The sequence below is a fragment of the Pan troglodytes genome, chromosome 16 (assembly GCF_028858775.2).
Source record: "Pan troglodytes isolate AG18354 chromosome 16, NHGRI_mPanTro3-v2.0_pri, whole genome shotgun sequence".
Lineage (NCBI taxonomy): Eukaryota > Metazoa > Chordata > Mammalia > Primates > Hominidae > Pan > Pan troglodytes.
Genome location: NC_072414.2, coordinates 41864682 through 41881341, shown reverse-complemented (window position 1 = coordinate 41881341; position 16660 = coordinate 41864682). Strand labels below are relative to the sequence as shown.

Genomic DNA, 16660 nt, shown 5'->3' with positions numbered 1-16660 from the left:
GGGTGGGAGCATTACTGCCTGTGGGATGGTGGCACTTAGGACATCTGTGATGGATGGTGATGTGATGTAGTCTGGGTTGTAGTTGGTTTATGGACTTTCCTCTGGTTAACTTCAGTACGTTGCTTATGTTGTGATTGGCTTGAGATGTACAGTGAAAAGTACCCACGGACCAGACTCCCTTTTGTTTCCTATGTTGGGTGGAATTTCCTGGGAGAAGCAGCGGGAACAAAGAACAAAAAGTATGTATCTTGTTGAACCTAGAATCTTTACTCTGGCAGAGAATTTCAGAGACATTGAGTCCAGTCCCTCGTTTTACAGAGGAGCATCCTGATCCTGCAGGAGCTGAGGATCAGCGGTAGGCAAGGCTAGGACCGGAACCAAGTCTCCTGGCTCCCACTTCAGCGCTCTGCCTACTCTACCTGATGATAAGTGACCTCTTGGGTTGTCATAAATTTGGAAAAGCTAATGGCCATATCCTTTTTTTTTTTTAAACTGTCTTCCCTCAACCCCTAATCAGCAAATGTTTGCTTTATTTGGAATCTAAAGGAGAAATGTCCAGAAACACTCAGTTCAATATGACTATGTGGAGGAAATGAGCTCTCTATTGAAAGAGACCTCATGTCTTGCGGGGTGTGTCACAGCTTAGAGCTGTGGGAGGGACAGGCCTGTCCCTGGGCGAACTGTTTGTAGAATCATCTGGAAGCTTGAGGACACCTTCTGCTGGCAAATGCTCCAACTCAACTGCCACTGAGAAACAAATTAAATATAATTTGTTCTAATGAGATTTCCAGCCAGATTTCTGGAACAGAGAGGTTTGGATAAAGGAGACTAAGTCTCTAAACTGAATCATGGATTCTTTTTAAGGACATGCCTTATCCCAATCTATTATTGAAACCCACATGAGTTTTGTGGCATCCACTGTGGGTTTGGATTCACAATTTATACCTGTAACTTATTTTAAAAGCACCCTATGCTTTCAGGACTTTTCATAAAGAGGAACTGTCCCCTACCAAGGATACAGCTAAATAAAAAAAATTGGTTGAAGTCCTATTTAGAAAATTCATGCTTAAAACTACGCAACTACTGGTACTGTGTACTTGTGAGATGATATTATCTGATGACAATTTATCATTGTCAGTGAGATACAGGGCTGTGTATGTTTTTTTTTTTCTTCAATTCTACTGTGATATGGAAGCAATTATCTTGTCAAGGCTGGAAAAAGTTTAGTTCTGTCAAACAGTATAATAAAGCAACAAAAAGTTTGGAAAGTGACGTGAAAGACTGCGACTAATCTTAAGGCTTTGAAGACTTCATGGATTTGGTTACCTGTGAGCCCATCTCCACCTGGCATGGTAGCTCTGCTCCCCCTCACCTTCCAGATGTGCTCTGGGGAAAGTCCAGGACTGGATGAGTGCTCAGGCCTGGGTCACTCCTCCTGGATGCTGCGAGCGGGTTTTTACTAATTACACAAATCAATAACAGATGTGCTGAGGCTGAGCACCTCATATTTATTCCACAATGTGTTTTCTTTAAATGACAAATGTTTTTTAAGGCCCCCAAAAGGTCATTAGATAGGTTTCCTCTGCAACACATAGGAAAAGGGGGATACACATCTCCAAAGAGGTAGTAAGTTCATCCTGTTATTTGAACAAGGAGCTCAGCCAGTGGTCAAGCAGAAAGAGCAGAAAGCCCTTTGCAGCTGTTTAAGAACTTTATTAAGGTTTATTTAAATGTGTCATTCTATAAATCATAGGTTTTGTGTTCTCCAAGCTGTTTTTAGATTGTAATTTGTAGCTGGAGTATTTTTAACTCTATATAAAATGGTTGATAAGGCTGATAAATTGCTCCCATAAAGAAGGGAGCGAGGAGCTTTCCTTAAATAGAAAAAACAGTGAAGTTGGAAAAATGAACTCTCCTCCCTGTTGTTTTTTTCTGATCTGTGAAGAGACACTTATAGGATTTTAAACAGACTTGTGACATCTTGTAGTAGCATGGCTTTTCTCTCTTGTTCAGAGTATTGGAGATAGGGAACAAATATTTTGGAGGCAGAGGTGCCATGGCTTCCCCTGTGAGTACGGGTGCCCTAGGGAAAATGGTTTTTTGTGGGACTCCTTTTATATAAACAATTTGAGTCACCCAAAATCAGAGTGTCAACCTAGAAATCTGAAAAGAGTCATCATCCCTCAACCTCCACCCTGCCCCTCTCTTCAGGGCAGCTGGTCAACCTGTGTTGGGTGGGTTGGGAGGGAAGAAGAGGTGGTAGAGTGCCCGAGCATGCTTGGAAGGGGAGAAACAGGGAGGTTGATCTGGGCTCATGTGCCCCTCTCAGCTAGTCCTAGTCACCAGAAGGGGGCCTTAAAATTTTTCCAAGGGGATCTAAGGACCACAAGTAGAAGTGGGGCATTTACTAGAATAACTATTTGAGTAGCTGGAGATCTCTTGCAAGGATTCTTCAACAGAAACCTGTTGTAGAAGAAACATTGCTTGGCCAGGAACGGTGGTTTATGCTTGTAATCCCAGCACTTTGGGAGGCCAAGGCAGGTGGATCACCTGAGGCCAGGAGTTCAAGACCAGCCTGGCCAACATGGCAAAACCCCGTCTATACTAAAAATACAAAAATTAGCCAGGCATGGTGGCAGGCGCCTGTAATCCCAGCTACTCGGGAGGCTGAGGCAGGAGAATCGCTTGAACCCAGAGGGCAGAGGCTGCAGTGAGCCGAGATTGTGCCACTGCACTCCAGTCTGGGCAAAAGAGTGAAATTCTGTCTCAAAAAAAAAAAAAAAAAAAATTGCTTGTGGCCTTAATTTCTGTGAAAGACCCTGAAGTCTAAACTGTGCTAAGCCAATGCCCATATGGCAAAGTTGGTTTCTAAGGTAAAGGACTCAGGTTAACACATTTTGGTAGAGCCTGAGATAAAAACCAGAATTAGAGTGAACAGTGATTGAAATAATTAAGTATTCATGAAGAAAGTAATTGTACCAAGGTACTCATTTTTCTTTAAATCTTGTTCTGATGTTATATTGATCTCATGGCTACCATAGTTTATTATAGAAATAAATATCTATGGTTAATTGTCTCAATAAAGAATTCTATTTTTATAAAAATATGATTAGCATGAAAATGTACCTTTTTATTTACCCATTAAACACATCTCTTGAAGCTTGGATCCCTGCATGCTCCCCCCATCCTCCCTCCTTTCTTCCTTCCATAATATGGTGCTCACTTATTGAGCAGTGTCTTTCAGGTGCTGTCGTGGCATTTACCTCATTTCATTGAATGCTCACAGCCTCCCTGTAATCCTCATTTTATAGCCTAGGAAACCAAGACTCAGAGAGATTGAGTATCCTACTCAAATTCACACAGTTCTGTCTGCCGACTCCCTTACCCTTAAGACACCAGCTTCCTTTTATTGAGCAGGTGCTGAGTTTGGTTCTTGGGCCCCATGGGTGAGTTAGATTACCCGCTCTCAAGTAGCTCACAGTCTAGTGAGACAGGGCTAGGAACCAGCATATAAATAATTGTAAGTCAGTAGTTAAGAAGCAGTGAGGTATAGGGGCATCATGGAACTACCAATGAGTGGTCCAGAAGCCACTCATGGAGGCAGGGAGTGGCCAGGACTCAGAAAGGCTTCCTGGAAGACCTGCCCACTCCCCCTCCCATGCTGACCCTTCCAGGATCAAACATATTGAAGCAGATGAGAAGTAAGAGGATGGACATCCCAGCAGAGGAGACAACAGGAGGAAAGTTCCAGAAGTGAAGAATAGCTTGGGCAGGAACACAAGCCATCAGGTATCTGGGGAGTTATTTGATATGGGGTGTTGGAGAGAGGGACAAATCTCAGATTTCTGATTTGGATGCTGGGGTGGATGTGATGGTATCAGATACTGGTATAGGGAACCCAGGAGGGGCGTCTGGTTAAGGTAATATGAGGATGAGCTCTGGTCTTGATATATTAAGTTTGAATCTATGGTGCATCTATGGGAAAATGCCTAGTAGAAAGTTAAATATGTAGCATTTACTAAAAAGTTGTAAAATAATTGATTCAACAAGTATTTATAGAGTACCTATAGTCAACAAATATTTGTAGAGTATCTACCAATGGCTAGATCCTGCTCTGGGCATTAAAATTATAGTTGTGAGTAAATTTCTGTATTCATGGAGATTATATTCTAGTGGGATGAAGACAGATAATAAAGAAATAAATCAGTAAGATAATATCAGAATTGTTAAGAAAGAACTTGGTAATGTAAAAGGTCTCACTGAGAGGGTGAGGTGACACTGGAGTTGTGACCTGAGTGTTCAGAGGAAACTTCCATATGAATACCTTGGGATTAAAGTGTTCCAGGCAGAGGGTACAGCCAGTGCAAATGTCCTGAGGCAGGAATGAGCCAGATAAGTTGGAGAAAGCCCATCAGCGAAGCCTCAGCTAGGTGAGGGAGGGTGAGAAGGTTGTGAGGTGAAGTTGAAGAGTCTGGCAGGCAGAGGACCAGGAAGGGCTCTTAGGACATGACGAATAGGGAGTCTGGATTCATTCCAAGTAAAATGGAAAGCCATTAGAGGGTTTTAACCCAGGTCAATGCTAATGTTGTTATTTTAAATCAGTGGTACCCAATCTTTTTGGTACCAGGGATGTTTCATGGAAGACAATTTTCCACAGACCAGTGGGGGTGGTTTTGGGATGAGACTGTTCCACCTCAGATCATCAGGCATAGAACTGGCATATGCACAGTTCACAACAGGGTTCATGCTCCTATGATTATCTTATGCGGCCGCTCATCTGACAGGAGGTGGAGCTCAGGCTCGCTTGCCTGCCACTCACCTGCTGTGAGGCCTGGTTCATAACAGGCTATGGACTGTTATAGGCTGTTGGGGACCCCTGTTTTAAATGCCAAAAAATAGCATATAAAATTGTGTATGCTCTCAATTACATTAAACAAGGTGAGGGAAAAAGCCTTCAAGGAAACTTTCTTTCTTTTTTTTTTTTTTTTTCTTTTTCTTTTTTTTTTTTTTTTGGAGGCAGGATTTCACTTCTGTCTCCCAGGCTGGAGTGCAGTGGTATGATCTCGGCTCACTGCAGCCTCTGCCTCCCATGTTCAAGTGATTCTCCTGCCTCAGCCTCCCAAGTAGCTGGGATCACAAGGTGCACACCATCATGACCAGCCAATTTTTTTGTATTTTTGGTAGAGACAGGTTTCACCATGTTGCCAAGGCTGGTCTTGAACTCCTGAGCTCAAGTGATCCACTAGCCTCGACCCCCAAAGTGTTGGGATTACAGGTGTGAGCCACTGTACCAGGCCAAGGAAGCTTTCCAAATGACACCACTGATTGAGAGAGGTGGTTTCATGTAGTGATCAGTGTTGTGGGCATTAAGGTTCATAGGCTTGCAGTTAGCTCTGACACTTGCTTGGCTGGCGGTTCTCAAACTTTGTGATCTCAGGACCCCACTATCAATATTTATCATCTTAGGAATGAAAATGAAGAAAAAAATCTAAATACTTTTATTAATTTGTTAAAAAATAGTGAACCCATGACGTGTTTACAAAAGTAACATACTTTTAAGAAAAATGATTGTATTTTCCGAAACAAAAACAAGTTAATGAGAAGAATGCCATTGTTTTACACTTTTGTAAAACTAGTTAACATAATAGAAGACACCTGGGTTCTCATATCATCTGCATTCAACCAGCTGTGATGTCACATATCACACAGACTCATGAGAGAATGGGGTGAAAGGGTGAATACATAACTTTTTGTATTATTGTGAAAATAGTTTTGACATTATGGATCCCCTAAAAGGTTCTGAACTATACTTGGAAAACCTTTTCTCCCCTTTGGGTTTTTTTTTTAATATAATTTTTAAAAATTGTGGGTACATAGTAGGTATATGTATTTATTGGGTACATGAGATGTTTTGATACAGGCATGCAATGTGAAATAAGCACATCATGGAGAAAACCTTTGCATTTAAGGTATGACATTGAGCAATCTCCTAACCTTGATAGGCCTCAGTTTTCCCATGTATAAACTGGGAACTATTAATAGTACCTACCTTATGTGGTTGTTAAAATTTAATGAGCCGATGTATGTAAAGCACTTAAAATGGCACAGAGTAGATGTTTAGTAAATATCAGCTATTTTTATTTCTTTTTGTTATTGTGACACTGAGTGGCAGCAAAACTTCTGAGAATTTGCAGAAACTCATTGAAACCTTACTCTGATTTTTCCTTCCTGTCCTCTCTTGCTCCAGTTGTGAAATGAGGCTTCAAATCTGAGTGCCAGTTGACAAATGCTGATAGTTGTCAAATAAGTGTAGCTTGTAATGCGAGCCCATTTGTGATGATGAGGGCACGCTATGCCAGACTTTCAGCTGTCCACAGTTGAGTACGCCATAATTTCTCAGATTCTTTCTTCTTAATACCTGGAACTGTCAGATGCCATCATCAATGAGTTGAAGATTTGTGTCAGCTGCTCTGCTTTTAAAAAAAAAAAATGGAAGTAAGTGTAATTCCCAATCTTGGCTTCACATTGGAACTACCTGGGAAAAATTTAAAATGACCAAAACTTAGATCCTTCTCCCAGAGATACTGATTTAATTGGCCTGGGGTGTGGCCTGGGCATCAGGATTTTTGGAATCTTCCTACTCTCTGAAATCTCACTGGGCTATAACTATAAAAGAAGGTCACATGTTTAATTTTTAAATTTTTTATCATTGGTAAAGTTTAACGAATATATTAAAAAGTATATAAATATCAGCTTAAATTGTTGTGAAATGAACACCCATGTACCATGATCCAGTGCAAGAAATATAACATTTCCAAACACCCAACAGCTCTCCTGCTTTTCCTCGAGACCTCTTTCCAATCCTCTAGAGGTGACCATTACCCTTTTAGTCACATTTCTTCTGTTTTATAACTTTACCATATGATTAGGAGTTCCGAAACAACATAGGAATAGATTTTCATACTTTCGCACTGTATTTAAATGCAGTTATGCCTTTGTATCTGGCTTCTTTTGCTCAATATTATATGTAGTTTTTATTCATTTGTTTTGGGATATAGTTATAATTCTTTGCTTTTCATTATTCTATAGTATTCTGTTATATCGATACATGATAATGTCTTTATCCCACACTTGAAGGATGTTTTGATTGTTTTTGTTTGGGGACTATTACGACCAATGCTGCTATGAGTATTTTTATATGTATCCCACTGCACGAAGATAGACATTTGTGAACATATGTATCTAGAAGTAGAGTTGGACACATTCACTCATCAGAAGGAAGATAAAGAGGCTGAGCTGCAGTTTTGGTGGACTCTTGACGGTAGATAGGAGTTGGATACTGGGACCCTGTCACAACTGCTGCTCTGGGCTGGGACCCTGTGGGGTCGCACTGCTCTGAACCATGTACCTTGGGAATGTTGATAATCTACAGGAGGCAACTGACAGATTGAGCTGTGCCTTCAGTAGTTTCCTGGGCTGAAGGGAGAAGGTTCAGTGCCTATCAAGGGTAGAGATCATGATGAAACCCTTCCTACTCTGGGCTGGGACCCAAAGGCAGCCTCCCAGCAGTGAGGTCACAGACTCTGCCATAGCAGGACAGTTGGCTAGCCCAGAAAATATCAGGCCTTCATTCTGTCCTCGACAGCTGATAGAAGGAAATAAACAGAGAGTCTGGAGAAGGATCGCATTATCCTAGGCCTTGAGATAGTTATTAAGTTCTAATTCTCTTCTTGATCTTGACAAGTCATTCCCCACTGTCTTGTTAGTTCATTGATACTTTGATGAAGATGCATTTGTTTTTTTCTCAACTTTTTTCGTTATCTTCAGCAGGAGGTTTGGTATGAATCAATTATTATGGCACGTGCCCCCTATCCTGTATGATAAATTCAGGCTTCTTTCAGATACCTCTGCTAAATACCCAAGGGGGTTCCAGGGAGTGCCAGCCAGCTTTTCCAGTCTGTTCTCATGGTTGCCTGACTAGTGGACTACTGCCCTGCCCTTCTGCAGGTTCTCTCATGCCACATTGAGTGCATTATCCTTCAGGTAGCTGCTGCAGGTTCTCTCATGCCACATTGAGTGCATTATCCTTCACGTGGCTGCAGCTGTCTTGTATCACTTTGCTCCCAGCATGGACCTAGGCTGTGGTATCTTGGAACTGGCCCATACTGATTCACAAGAGCTGATTGTTAAATTTTCATGAATTTTGTGAGCCAGTGGTTAAATACAGCCATTATTAAAAGTTATATAAATTTACAATTTAAGTTATATTAAAAACAAAAGACAGTTAATATACTCAAAATGAATCCCTTGCTAATTATTTTCCCATGTTTTACTATTTATGCTCTTGAGATTATATTGGGTCTGTATAGTAGAAATACTATATAATGGTGAGTATGTCTCAACTCCACATTCAGTGGCATCATTGCTTGAAATCAGTCATGGAGGAATATTTATACCATGGAAATTGCCAAATGCTACAAATCAAGGCTTTTTTTGTTTGTTTGTTTGTTTGTTTGTTTTTTTGAGATGGAGTCTTCCTTTGTCACCCAGGCTGGAGTGCAGTGGCGTGATCTTGGCTTACTGCAACCTCAGCCTCTCGGGTTCATGCCATTCTCCTGCCTCAGCCTCCTGAGTAGCTGGGACTACAGGCGCCCGCCACCATGCCTGGCTAATTTTTTGTATTTTTAGTAGAGACGGGGTTTCACCATGTTAGCCAGGATGGTCTCGATCTCCTGACCTCATGATCCACCCACCTAGGCCTCCCAAAGTGCTGGGATTACAGGTGTGAGCCACCACACCTGGCCGGCTTTTTTTTTTTTTTTTAGCCTGTTGTTAAACATTTATCAGCATGTCATTGGATATAGTCCCCCTTTCTAAATCCTTACAGCTGGGTTTAGACCACATAATGAAAATAGGAATCAGAGAGTAACAAAGGAGAGTTACCATGAAGAGAACTTAAAATTTGTTATTAGACATAGTTATTCTGAGTCATAAGCTTTCCCACTTCCACCATTGTCTTCAGTTTCTTCTCAGCATAGCATCCAGAGTAATCCTGTTAAAATATAAATAAGACCAGGTTGCTCCTTTGCTTAAAGCCCTCTAATGTCTTCTACTTTCACTTAGGTAATAAGCCATGTTTAGTTACATAGGATTGTTCTTCTTACCTCCTGACATCCATTATTCTTCCTACAGGTCACTCTGCTCTACCCAACTGGGCCACCTTGCTGTTCTCTGGGCATAGTGGATGCTTTCTTGCCTTAGGGTTGTTTCATGGGGCCTACTTGCAGTATAGAATGCTGCACGTCCCAGCATTTCCAGCTGTTTCAGAAAGCTGCATGTTAGATCCATTTCCTTCAGGTCTTATCTCAAATTCACTTCTCAGTGAGACTTTCTTCAATCTGCTGTATTACAATTACAGCCCTCCCACATTCCCTATCCCCTTTCCTCTCTAGCACTTACTACCGTCTAACTAATTAAGTTGATTTTAATTTTTGCTTTTGCCCATAATAAGCTCTGTAACCGAAAGGTTCTGTTTCCACATCTGTGTGTACTCATAGGCAAAATGGGGATATATGCCTGCTTCACATGCCTCATTGACTTTTAGTGAGGCCCATGCAGGGAATTCTTGTGTAATTAGTCTACAAAGGTGTGAGGGGATATTTTTGTTGTTTTGCTATTTATGCCCGTATAGTGAGCATGTAGCTTCATGCCCATCTTGCTTTAAACCACTCCCCCGCAAAAACCTCTCCATTTTAACACAGGATAGAAATAACAGGCTTATTACTATATTTATCTCTGAAGATTTTAGTGAATCCTTTGTTTACCACTTGGATCAGATAATTGGACTCATTATAAGCCACTGAAAACCTGGAGAATAAAATGGCAACCCACCACAAGGTCAGGGGCTCATACGTGTCCTGCACTATGTTAGGGGTACTACTGCATGTATTATTTTGTCCTCACTGCCACACTGCAGGAAGGGTATACATCACTTTAGAGATAAAGAAACTGCCGTTTAGAGAGATCTAGTATCCCATTAAGGCAGCAGAGCTGATAAGAGGCAGGTCTAGGAAATAATTCATATTTGTCTGATTCCAAAAGTCAACTCCCACCCACCTCAGAAAACCTGGTTATTTAACCTAAATGTGAATATTCTCACTACTATGGATGATGTTTCTCACTTATATGTTATATTTCTTTTCAGACTGTTTATGACCAGTGGTTCATCACCCTTTTTAACATTGTTTACACATCACTGCCTGTTTTAGCCATGGGGATTTTTGACCAGGTATGTTTTTTTCCATCTTTATAACTTAGTTTCTCTTTTATGCCTTTTAGTTTTTTGTGGGTTCTAAGTAGAAAACACAATTCTAAGTAGCAGCCCTAGGAATGCAGTTGTTTTAGTTGCTTTTGCATGGATCACACATGCTTCCAGGTCCACTGTGCCTTCCTTACCCCTATACCCTAGCTTCCCCAAAAGCATTATTTGATAAAAGTTGGTTGCTCTTCTCTTAGAGGTTCACACCCCATAGATTGCTCTAAAGGCTCTAGAAGTCCTGTACGGTAATCTCTTTAACTTCATTTTAACCCAGCATTTCCCAAACTTCTATGACTGTACTTTGTTTTCATATAGCACCTATTAATTAATATGTCTCAGAACTAGTGTCTGTGGTTCACACACGGGGAAATGTTAGCCTCTGAGAGCTTATAAAGAACCATGCAATGATAGAAAATCATGGAGCTAGGTTGGAACACAGGGGGCTAACACCTGCAGTGAGACTCCCTTGTTGCCAACATCTGCAGTGAGACTTCCTTGTTACACACAGCCCAGAACAGGAGCCACAGACCAGTAGAGCAGTCTGCCAGTGGGAGAGGAGGACGAGAAGCTCCATGGCCAAGGAAAGAAAAAGCATGGATTTCTTTTGTCCCAGCATCAATGTGCTTGAGTGGGGAGAAAGGAGAGCATCAATCACAAAAATGGTAGATCCTTGGCATACTCAGAGCCTTGGAAGGGACTTCCTGGAAAGGGGAAAAAGTCTGGCTGCCTGTGGGGAAGTGAAAGACTAGCCAGTGGAATTTCCGTGGCACAATTAGAGTGTCTTATTTTTAAAAAGACTTTTTGTTTTTTAAAAAGTATTTTTAAGGAGACCAGATTTTCTCCAGGCTGTTGTTAGACCTATTTGCTAGGCCTCATTTTCTGGCCCAAAGCCGTCTATTGCAAAATATAAATCTTCACATTATGAGCTCACTCCAGTCTCCCATTTGGCTGGCTTTGTAGTCAGTTGTTAAGTCTCCCTTCTCATATGTAAAAAGGGCAGTTTGCGAAAGGCATATTTTCTGGAATTATACAAAAAGTAATGAACTTCTGAAGACCTTAGATGTAAAGGATTAAGCACATTCATTTCTCAGCGCCCATGTTTACAAGTGTTTCTTTTCTTGGAGCTTTGTAGCTGCCCAGAATGTGGAATAAAATAATAAAAATAAAGCAGTTTCTGGGAAAAGATGGTTATTGTGCAATTCAAAAAAAATATAATAAGGCTTCCTATTACCATCAAGTTGAGTGTCTGCTCCTCTCTCCTTTCCTGCTTTGTCAACCTTGGCCCTTAAACTGATCACAGGATCGTGGAATGCTATGCTGGACAGGCCTCAGCAATCATCAACAGATCTGCTCATTTTTTAAGGCAGAAACCAAGCCTTGGAGAGTCATTTCCCTAAAGCCACACAGCCAATAAGTGACACAGCTAAGACTAGAACCAGGCCTCTTAACTTTGAGGTTGCTACATTATTGCTATTGTTGTTATTATCATTATTTTATTAATTGTTATTTATAGAAGCATCTGGCATATTTATTACTTATGATGTGGCAAGAACTCTACTAAATACTTTACATATTGGTTTAATCATGGCGATAGTTCCATGTGGGAGGTGTTATTGTTTGCATTTCTGGGCATGAGGAAACCAAGGCTCAGGCGGATTAAGTAACAGGTTTAAGATAACACACCAGCTAAAACCGTTACCAGGGATTGAGCTCATGACTGTCTTGTTTCAAAGCCTGCGCACATAACCCTCAGTCACTGAACTAGGGGAACAAGCATCCAAAAGCATCTAAAAACAGGACTTTCTAAAGAGAATATGCCTGTGTTTTTCCATGGGACTCTGTTTGGAGAGACCTGGGCCATCCCACAAGCAGGAAGGGGAATGTTCCTCTCCCACAATAGTTCACCACCTGTGTTGCTTCCACTTTCGCCTCTTCTCCTCCACCTGTGGTCCTCTGATGTCCCCTGTGGTTGATTCTTGCCATCCTTTTTGGTTTTTGGCATTTGGCTTTGGTGCTCACTGTGGTTATCAGCATTACTTTGGAGCTGGCTGGAAATGCAGTCTTGGGCCCTCAGCCCTATTGAATCACAATCTGTTTCCCAGGCGATTTGTGTGCACATTAGGTTTGAGAAGCCTTTAGTTTCTCTTGGGACCTGGTTGGTGTCAAATGTGCCACCTTCTCATTCTGTCTATATTCTTTCTTTGTCCTGAACACCTGGTAACTGCTGTTAAAATTCTCACTGGGTAGGATCCTCATCCCAGCCTCCTTCTCACCTGGAATCCCAAATGCAGTTTCCCCTTTTCCCTGCTCTCTTCTTCCTGCTCACTTCCCTCCAAAGTCATGAGCTCTGATTTGACAATTCTGACTCCACAGCTCTCTGCTGTCATCTCCTGGTCACTACCACTCACTACCTTGACAATTAACTTCTGGGGCCCATTGGCTGCACATGATGTGCTGGAATTCTGGGAGCACGAATGCTTCTGACAGCCTGCAGGAGAGTGTAGGAAAGAAACTTCAATTTGAAGCCAATAGCTAGGCTCAAACCAAGCCCTGGTTCTGCTACTTACGAGCTGTGTGACCTCTCATGAATCTCTCTTGGAGACTCAAGCTCCTTCTCTGTAAAGTAGAGATCATTTTATTATCTTCTGGTTTATTGTGGGAATACAAACAAGATAATGTCCTGTTCTGGCCCAGTGAGTAGTGCATTTTAGGACATGTTTAAACAGGCATTTGATATTTCTGAAGATAGGGAATACAAGGCCTCTCTGACTCTTTTTAATCCTTCTCCACTGAAATTACACTCTGTTTACAGGATGTGAGTGACCAGAACAGCATGGACTGTCCCCAGCTCTACAAACCGGGACAGCTGAATCTGCTTTTTAACAAGCGTAAATTTTTCATTTGCGTGTTGCATGGAATCTACACCTCATTAGTCCTTTTCTTCATCCCCTATGGGGCCTTTTACAACGTGGCTGGAGAAGATGGGCAACATATTGCTGACTACCAGTCCTTTGCAGTTACCATGGCCACATCTTTGGTCATTGTGGTCAGTGTGCAGGTAACGCTGTTGGTGTAAGCACCTTAACTTGATGGGTTTACAACTTTTACTATTTCATTGTTGATTGATTTTGTCTACTTGTTGGGGGGAAATAATCCTAAAGGAATACTGGGGCTTTCCTTTTAAGTACACATTTTGAGATGAAAGCAGGAAGCTTTAACATAAATTACTGGGGAGAATTAGCATTAGGTGTCTGTAACATCCATGTTAGTAGAAACCTCACAATGTATCACTTCTTTGGGTTGTGCATTGTATGTAAAGAGAAATGATTATACTATTATTTCCTTCTTGTATTTGAAGGAAAAAAAATTCCAATAACAGAAGGAGAAACTTTCCCATGATTTCTTTAAGACTTAATAACTGCCAGGTTTTAAAGTGAGATCTAAAGTTTGCTTGGCAATACATTTCTATGGAGTTATTCAAGAGGTTCAATGCTATATCTGTGGCATATCCGAATCTCACACTCAGAGGAGCTCTTCTGGTGGGGATGATTTTTTGAGGTTCCATTGACCTTCCATCTTGAGTTGTGTCTCTATTTCCTTTTTACTGTGAATGTGGTCAATGCCATTAGATACTGAGTTAGAGTTCACAAAAACTTTTATTTCTTGAGAGGAGGCCTTGCTATGTTGCCCAAGCTTGTCTAGAGCTCCTGGGCTTAAGTAATTGCTCACCTTGGCCTCCAGGTGGCTGAGATTATAGGCATGCATCACCGCACATAGTTAGAAAAACTTTTCCTCTATTACTATCTGTAGCTCCGAGTAGGTTCAGCAAGCTATGTGACCTCTGTTTTATTTTGTTGTCTTTTGATTACTGAGCAAACTGTTAATAATTAGGTGATCTTCTCTGTCATGAGGGTACATTTCCAATTCTCTGGATTCTCCTTCCATAGAGAAGACAGTGGTGGGGTGTACAGGGACATCTTTTTAGTGGTAACAGCTGATTCACCTCTGGCTCAGACCTGTTCCTTGGTACTCCAAGAGATTATTTGAAAGGTAGTAACTGAAATAAAAGGCCACTATCTGAAGAAGCAGCAAATAGAAAACATTCTTCATACTGTCCTGTTAACATGATCTGTTTATAAGTAAGGGTAATAAATTACCTGGAAGAGTCATTATAGGTGTGACATGTAATAAGCATTAAATGTGTGTATGTGTGTGTGCATGTGTACATGCATGCATGTGTGTGTGTGAAACTGGTGTTCACAATTAACCCTACAGTTTTTGGTTAACTTAATCTTTATAATTTTAGAAAAAGCCTGCTGTTATGCCCATGCATCTTTTCCTCTTTTTTTTTGCTTGCCCATAATTTGTTTTATGTGCTATTACAGTAGTGCCAGTGCCATGTTTTTATATTAACTTTATGTTTAGAAGCTGTTTTTCTCATAAAACATACAGTTCTTATTCCAGTTGAATGTTGAAATTACATTTCTCCTTTCTCACAAGTTGAGAGCCCACAGAAACTACCACATTTTAAAAACATTGTTTAGTCACGAAAAAATTACAGAACTTCAAAAGTTTATTTTAAAAGCTTCAAGTGACTTCTTGTCGCTTGAAGTTTTTAAAATAAACTTTTGAAATTTCTAACCCTTGATTATCCAAGTTTTATAAGAATGATATAGAATGATATCCGTGTTTTTTCAGAGAGGATTCACACCTTAGGCTCAAAGTAACCATTAGCCCCTCATTCAGGATGTTTTGCAAGAGGAAATCCAAATCCATTTGCTTCAGACCTTAATGGCCATTTGTCTCTTCAAAATCTATTCTCTGCCTTCCATCTCCTCAGGGACAATAGTGGTCCTAGTCATCCCTCCAATCCCATTACTCACACGCCCCAGCCACACTGGCTTTTGTTCTGCTCCTAGAATTCACCAGTCTCTTGCTTGCCTTATGGCTTTGCTCTTTCCTGCCTGGAACATTCTTCTCTCAGTTTCCCTCACATGTCATTTCTTCAGAGGGGCCTCCCTGGATCCATTTAAACTAAGGCCCCTTTATTTTCTCTAGTGGAATAGAAATCAATTATTTTATCTCATAGTTGTCATCTCCCCTTGTAAGTACAAATTTAGTGGTGTGTTCTCTCGTTTAATGTCTTTCTACCTCCTAGAGTGTAACCTTCACGAAGGCAGTGGAAATGTCTGTTAATCGCTGTATACCCAGAGCTGAGCACATCACCTGTTAGTGTGACACACAATGGATATTTCTTGAGTATTGAATAAATGAGGGAGATGTTGAGAGGAAATTCTCCTGCTACTGATGCTGTCATAACAAGAGAGTTCATCTGGTGTGTCAAGTTCCTAGGAAAGAATCATTATAACTGATGTGTTTACAGATTGTGTTGACAGTTTTCAAATGTGCCCAAAGTTTCCAACCAGTCTGAGAGAGGGTCCTCCTGTGCTGAGTCCAGCAGAATGACCCAGCTGTGAGATGTGGTATGGGGAAAAGTGAGAGATTTTAGATGCCTTCAAAAGCAAGGCAGTGCAGGGAGAGTCAAGTACTGCATGGCCTCAGAAGGTGGGATGTGCTGCGGTCGCCACACCTCCTGCAGCCAGGCAGAAACTTAGGCCATGTATGTACCTGTGGAGCCTCTGCCCTAAAAACACAAAATCCTTTTAGTCTTATTATAAAAGGAATACATTGCAGGAAATTCCAGAAAAGCATAAAAATGCAGGGAAAAATTAAAATTCACACGTCATCACAAATCAGGGTTAGCATGAAAAAAATGGAAATCGGATTGTATATATATAATTTTATGTCTTATTTTTTCACTTAACTTTGTGTCACAAGCATTTATCTTATTTATAAAATATTCTTTGAAATATCCCTTTTAATGGCTGTAGTATTCCACCATATGAATGTGCCATAATTTATTCAACCATGTTGCTGTTAGATTGCTTCTACATTTCACTATGGCAAATTATACAATGGCAAAGTTTCATGTAGTACATAATTCTCAGCATGATCCTCTAGTTATTTTCTAAGGTTATCTCCTTAAAGGTGGGAATTCTGGGCTAGAAGACATAAGGAAGTTTAAGGCACTTGACACATATTGCCAAATGGCTTTCCAAATAGATTGTATCATTTTCAGCTGAAGGGTGCAAATTACCCTTCTCAGCAGCCCTTCACTGATTTAGAGTATTACTTTGAATTATTTTATAATTAAAAAATGGATAACCTTCTGTTGCTTGGGAAATAATGAATACATCTTGTTCAAACAGGAATAATTTCTTTAAAAAACTTTTAATTTCGGAATAATTTTAAATTTGTAGAAGAGTTGCAGATACTGCAAAG

At 40.7% G+C, this 16660-nt stretch overlaps 1 protein-coding gene and 1 long non-coding RNA gene across 20 annotated transcripts in view; one reads left to right on the top strand and one right to left on the bottom strand.

Moving 5' to 3' along the window:
• The window catches only part of ATP8B4 (ATPase phospholipid transporting 8B4 (putative)), a 333420-nt gene that overhangs the window by 293301 nt on the left and 23459 nt on the right, over nucleotides 1-16660 (top strand). For 15 of the 16 annotated variants that reach the window (XM_063794140.1, XM_063794142.1, XM_063794141.1 and 12 more), the window contains 2 exons: nucleotides 10205-10288; nucleotides 13131-13376. In XM_063794140.1, the coding sequence (XP_063650210.1) occupies nucleotides 10205-10288; nucleotides 13131-13376 (330 nt within the window). Of the gene's footprint in view, nucleotides 1-3674; nucleotides 3790-6247; nucleotides 6336-10204; nucleotides 10289-13130; nucleotides 13377-16660 lie in introns of those variants that run through there. The other variant, XR_010151382.1, reaches the window with a different exon arrangement.
• On the bottom strand, nucleotides 6117-12406 carry LOC107968621 (uncharacterized). 4 transcript variants are annotated; one of them, XR_010151383.1, is made up of 4 exons: nucleotides 12227-12404; nucleotides 9165-9318; nucleotides 8944-9052; nucleotides 6117-6473 (listed from the first exon to the last, which is right to left on the bottom strand). It is a non-coding gene; the product is annotated as an uncharacterized LOC107968621 (long non-coding RNA). The 4 variants fall into 4 exon arrangements; XR_001709938.3 differs by having other exon boundaries at nucleotides 6117-6470; nucleotides 12227-12402; XR_008539309.1 differs by lacking the exon at nucleotides 9165-9318 and having other exon boundaries at nucleotides 12227-12406.